The 6000-nt window shown below is 52.9% G+C and overlaps 1 protein-coding gene across 15 annotated transcripts in view; it reads right to left on the bottom strand.

Annotated features, from left to right (window-relative positions):
• The window catches only part of ATP11A (ATPase phospholipid transporting 11A), a 179599-nt gene that overhangs the window by 48531 nt on the left and 125068 nt on the right, over positions 1–6000 (bottom strand). For all 15 annotated transcript variants that reach the window (XM_032246256.1, XM_032246250.1, XM_032246251.1 and 12 more), the window contains exons 13-14: positions 2380–2553; positions 935–1098 (exon numbers count right to left, since the gene is read on the bottom strand). In XM_032246256.1, the coding sequence (XP_032102147.1) occupies positions 935–1098; positions 2380–2553 (338 nt within the window). The remainder of the gene's footprint in view (positions 1–934; positions 1099–2379; positions 2554–6000) is intronic.

The following is a 6000-nucleotide window of genomic DNA, read 5'->3' as shown; positions in this document are numbered from 1 at the left end:
TGGGGGGAGGCAGCTGCCCTGAATTCTGACACCTGGGGGAAGTGGGGGGCTGGGGGGAGACAGCTGCCCTGACTTCTGACACCTGGGATGAATGTGGTGGCATTCCCGAGCTCTTGTTTTCCCAGAAGAGAGAACCCCAGCTCCAAGAAGCCTCCCCTACGCCTGTGTAGGTTCACACATGGAACGAAGCGCCCCAGTGACACTGTTTACGTGTCTGTGCTGCTATTCACATTGCATGAGGAAACACATTCATGAGCTCAGCAGCGACGAATACGGGGCTGTGGGCTGTGACGGATGAGAAGCGCAAACATGTTACTCTCACCACGCTTGGTCCCGAAGGCAGTGACAAAGTGTCCCTTCGTCACTTTTGGGGAGGGGAGATTGAGTGTTACGGAAGCCGTGAGCTGGGCAGATTTGAAAAGGGCTTTCCTGACTTGCAATCAGACCACCTATCTGGAACATTTAAAGTATTTTCCCAAGTGTTTGCTTAAAGGGTGGGTGGTGAGAGGCCCCACACCTGCCCTGCCCCGCTCCCACAGGGCTGGCTCTGGGAAGGCCGCTGGCCATCCAGGCTTCAGTTTTCTGAGATGCAGGAGGGAGATTTGTGTTAAAGGAAGAAGGATTGTTTCCGTATTTCGAAGCCTGTGGTTATCTGGAATGACCTCTAACTTATTGCAGACCTCAGGAGGAAAAGCCACCCATGAAAGACAGATGAAGACTCACACACCGGGGACCAGAACATTGCTTATCACGGTGGGAGGGGCTCATACAGGGATGGGGACCCAGAGAACCTGGGTGCAAAGGCAGCAGAGCTCGGCGCGCGGAGGGTACGGGGCGGGGCTGAGGACGCCTCCGGGTGCAAGTCCCTGAGTGGGGCTGTGGCAGGGCTGAGTCACATCAGGAAACCCAGGCAGGCCCTCGGCCGGCGACCCACCTCTGGACACCTTCGACCAGCGCCACCTCGTCGGGTGAGGATGAGATGTACACGCAGGACTTCCCCCCGTCTGGCGACTTTCTGGGGCCATCCACGTTGTCATCGTCTTTCACCTGGACCGTGTGGCAGAGACAGAGGGCCCGGAAAAACAGCTCCTCGCGCTCCTATGAAAAAGCAGTTCCCAGAACCCCCAAATCACGGTGCATCCACTGAAAATGGAAGGAAACAGGCTCAGACAGAAAGCCCAAGGGAACCCTGGAGCTGTGAGGGCAGCTTGCAGGAGGTGAGGGGTTTTCTGTGCAGCCGTGAAGGCAGCCATGAAATGGGAGTGTGTTACTCAGCAGTGATACTTTTAGAAACCATGGAGGCATGGCTTCCAGTGCACTCAGAAATGACACGCAGCCACTAAGCATGCAGAAAGGGAGGCTGAGTCACTCGGTGCAAGGAACACAGACGTTCACAAACACCCTGGACCCTGGCTATGCCTCCACCCCGGCGCCTGCGCAATGGCGGCCTTCTCCTAACCGAAGCGTGTTAGACTAGACGTGACCTACGGAGCACCTGCTGTTAACTCACATTGTGACACCGATCCTAACACCCCCTACGAAGGGGGAGCTATTATCCTGCACCTGCAGCTGCAGAATCGAAGTTCAGGAAGGTAAAGTGAGGCACTCAAGGCCACAGCGGCTGGGACCGCATCCCCGAGGCTGCCCTGAGGACGGCTTTCTCCACCCTGGCTGCACACTGCATTCTTTGGGAGCTCCAAGACTCCAGATTCTCATGTGAAACCAAGGTTGGGAAGCACCATGGCAAAGCTCCGGGAAGGGCTCCATCACATTCCGTGTACCCAGCGGAGCGCCCGATGTGGGGGCCGGAGCCTTGGCACAGGCACAGACATGGCCACTCCCGCTGCCGTGAGCCCGTGATGAAGTGGTGGTTGCTCTTCTGCCACCGGCTGGGGCGCAGTGAGAGAGCATCAGCGCCCTCGGTGGGGAGAGGTGCAAATGCACAGCCCACTGAACACAGCTGCCTGGCTCCCCCACAGCGCTCTGCACCCCACAACAGGAAATTCAGGAATGGCGTCGGCCTGGGACTCCAGCCCTGCCCAGAGATGCTGAGATCTGGAGTGTGTGTGAGAGTGTGTGTGTGTCTGCGTGTGCGCGTGTGCAGGTGTGTCTGCGTGTGCACGTGGTGTCTGCGTGCATGCGTGCATGCGTGTTTGCCCCGCTTCTATAGTTTCCACAGCAATTCTAACATGGGTATCACCAAGCACCCCGGTATCCAATGGGACACTGCACAGGTCGCACCTTCTGACCTCCCTCCCACTGCAGTCCGCGGACAGGACTTGGACTTTCCTGGTCCCCGAGTGAAAGGGGGTGGGCTCAGGACGCACAGCCGCCCACCGACTCACTCCCAGAGGCGGACGGTGCAGGGGCTGCACTTACCCTCCCGCTGACACTGGGCGACGAGTCGATCATGTCGATCCCTGAGGCGTCTGGGAGGACCTGCCCGTTGCAGATGACGTGCGGCACGTAGACGTGGCCTTCAATGCAGCACTCCTTGAACTCCATGTTGTTCTCCGTGAGGGTGCCGGTCTTGTCTGTGAAGATGTACTCCACCTGCGGCCAGGGCACAGCAAGTCACGGCGCTTCGAGGGCGGCCCCAGCACCTCTGACGCAGACACACAGCAGCCATGTGTCCTCCCCAGCTCCCACTGTGAGTTTACTAGGCGGTGGATTTCTACAGGTTTTCCCCCAGACAGATGACCCCACAGAGCTGAGCTATGCTCCCGGCCATCCTCCTTTCCAGCGTCCAGCAGGACCCAGTAGTGCTGGCAGGTGCCATTCAGGAGGATGGGTGGGGAGGCCTTGGGGACACCTTCTCTGGGTGGGGAGCAAAACAGTGTCACAGTCACATTCCCAGGGACAGAGACACATTCCCAGGGTGGAGCCGGGGCTCCATTTGTTTGGGAAGACAGAGTGTGAGGGGGGTCGTCCCGAATCTTGTTTAACAACCACAATGAAAAAAAGAGGCTACGGAGGGGATGAACTTTACAAAGTCTTGGAGGTCAAAGCCCACAATATCACGTAAGCTTCAGAAGGTAAAATTCAAACAAATAAGAACAAGGCAAATCTCAGAGAAAACTGTGATATGTGTTAAAGGTACAACCCGCCTTAAACTCTGATTTTAGATAAGCTCACAGGTTACACGTTTATCGTGAATAACTGATGGTGGGAGCTCTGAACGCGAGGCAGCATCTAGAGACTGAGTTGGGGCACGCCCACTGGGACATGGCTTTCCCAAGCATTTTGGATAACGGATATTCAACCTGTGTGCTCTTCTTACATAGGATTTTGATATAACTTAGAATAAACTCTTTCTCAATCTTAAAAGCTTGTTTATTTTTATTTTTCTTATTTATTGAGATGGAGTCTCACTCTGTCACCCAGGCTGGAGTGCAGTGGTGTGATCTCAGCTCACTGCAACCTTCGGCTCCTGGGTTCAAGTGATTCTCCTGCCTCAGCCTCCTGAGTAGCTAGAATTATAGGCACATGCTACCACACCCAGCTACATTTTGGATTTTTAGTAGAGACAGGGTTTTGCCCTGTTGGCCAGTCTGATCTTGAACTACTGATCTCAGGTAATCCACCAGCCTAGACCTCCCAAAGTGTTGGGTTTACAGGTGTCAGCCACCACGCCTGTCTCAAAACGCATTTTTAAAAGGGTAAAATGGGTAAGAATGAAACAGCAAATGTTAAGAGGTTTGGTTTATCATCCTGTTTAGCTATAACTAAATAGGTGGCATCTTCTAGGAACCACGACCATGAAAATGACAATAATAAAAATTAATGATAACAGACCTTTACTGAGCACTCAGGGTGTGCCGGCCACTGGGCAGTGGCTCATTTAATCTTCAACTGTGCTGTTATCTCAGTTTTAAGAACATGGAAACAAAAGCTTAAAACCTCTGGACACAAATCCAGTCAGTTCTGTTACCTCAGCAAAAGGAGGTAAGATTGTTTGCTTTGTTACTATTAAACAAGTTTGGGAAAGTCTTTGACTTCCTTTTCAAATAGTCTGTTGTCTGGAATATAGAATCCTTCCTGAGTTTTGGGTGTTGATTTTGTATCCTGCAAATTTAATGAAATTCTTGATTAGTTCTAAAAGTTTTTTGGCGGAGTCTTTAGGCCTTTCTACATATAAGCATGTGTCATCAGCAAACAGTTTCACTTCTTCCTTCCCTATACGAATGCCTTTTCTTGCTTTTCCTTGCCTCACTGCTCTGGCTAGAGCTCCCAGCACTACGCTGAATAGAAGGGGTGAATGCGGGCAGCCTTGCCTTCCTTCTGATCTTAGAGGAAAGGCTTTCAGCGTTCCTCCATTGTGTGTGATGCCAGCTGTGGTCTGTCATTTACGGCTTGTATTGTGTTGAGGTACCCTCCTCTGTACCTAATTTGTTGAGAGACGTTATCAGGAAAGGATGCTGAAATTTGTCGAATGCCTTTTCTGCATCACAGATCATCGTACGGTCTGTCCTTCATCTTGCTGACACCATGCCCCACACTTACTGATTTGTGCGTGTGGATACAGCCACCCGGCATCCCAGAGGTGCGTATGATCCTTTTGTGTGCTACTGAATTGGTTTGCTAGTGTTTTGTTGACGGTATTTTCGACTTTGCTCATCAGGGGTCCTGGCTTGCAGTGTTCTTTTCTGGTAGTGAGACAGCCAACCCTAAGCGCAGTGCCGGTCAATGCTGCGTCACCCTCAGCTCTCGGAACAGAAGATGGCACCCACCGCAGTGAACGCCCGCCCACTCAACTCGGCCGGAGCAGGGTTTGTGTTCCCAGGCACTCGTGCTCAGGCAGCACTGCCTGCTCCTGACTTCGTTTCTTATCTGAGAAATGGGCAGTGGTACACAGGACACAGAGAAGGTGTGCACAGTGTGTGGCCCAGAGCGCCACAGGAGATGGTGGTTTTTTTTGTGGACACAGACACTTGAGTGGTGGGTGAATCTCCATCTCACATACAAAAGAAGTTATGTACATCGCACGGCACAGCGATGGGGGGCATGTGCGTTTGTACGGGTAGACGGGGGGCACAGGCGTTCACCCGCGTAGCTGCAGTCAGATGAACCTGCCTCTTGGGCCTGCCCACCTGTCCTCACCCCAGGGCATCGCCCGGGAGCCACAGTACACACTTCTCTGTGTCCGGGGAGGTCAACCTCCAGGCGAGAGCCTGGTTTTGGTCAGGACAGAATGGCGGAAATCAAATTCTGTTTTGCTGGACTCCAGGGCGACGGATCGAGGAGGGCAGAGAAGAAATTGGCTGCACTCAATACTGCTGGGCATTTTCCTTGTTACAGGAAAACTTTCTTTCCCAATGAATTTATCAGGAGCACACAAAATGTACCATCTATTATTGCAAAGGAGATAGAAAGAATACTCTTAGCTAAAAACTCCCGACTACTGAGCAACTGAATTACAGTCTGTGCATTGCTGACAGACACAGTAAACCACTGTGAGGGGTCGGGAATACACCAGAGAAATACTGAGAAGTCAAACTCATCAAGAGCGAAGCACGCGCCTGCCGTGCGTCTGCCTTCCTCACAGGCGCAGACAGAGGCCTCTGTATCTCCCGCCTAGTGTATTTACAGACTGCTGTCTGCGAGTGAGATGCAGCTTTCAGCCACCTGTCTAAAGTGGCCTTGTTTGCTAAAACAGTCCTTCCTCAAAATTGTTTTCTATTTCTTCCAAAAAGACCAAAGAGTTACCCTTTACCGGTACCTGCTTTGCCAACCCTGCACTCTGCAACAGTAAGGCTGGGAAAGTAGGGAAGGTCCCCACTTTAGGCTGGGGAACCAAGGGAACGGGTCTTTCCTTAGTTCCCTTCCCAAGCCGGCAGGTCTGGTATATGGCTCCTGGGGGTGTCGTGGCAGGGAGGCGGTGGTGGCACAGACTCTGGGCTGGGCACCTTGTGCCCATGATCTCACTGACTCCACACCACAGTCCTGCGGGGCCAGCATCTGTCATCTCACATCACAGACAGAAACTCGAGGTGTGGCGGT

Source organism: Sapajus apella, unplaced genomic scaffold (genome assembly GCF_009761245.1).
Source record: "Sapajus apella isolate SASKATOON/1434 unplaced genomic scaffold, GSC_monkey_1.0 scaffold60, whole genome shotgun sequence".
NCBI lineage: Eukaryota > Metazoa > Chordata > Mammalia > Primates > Cebidae > Sapajus > Sapajus apella.
Note: the sequence above shows the minus strand (reverse complement) of the source record. Positions and strands in the feature narration are given on the sequence as shown.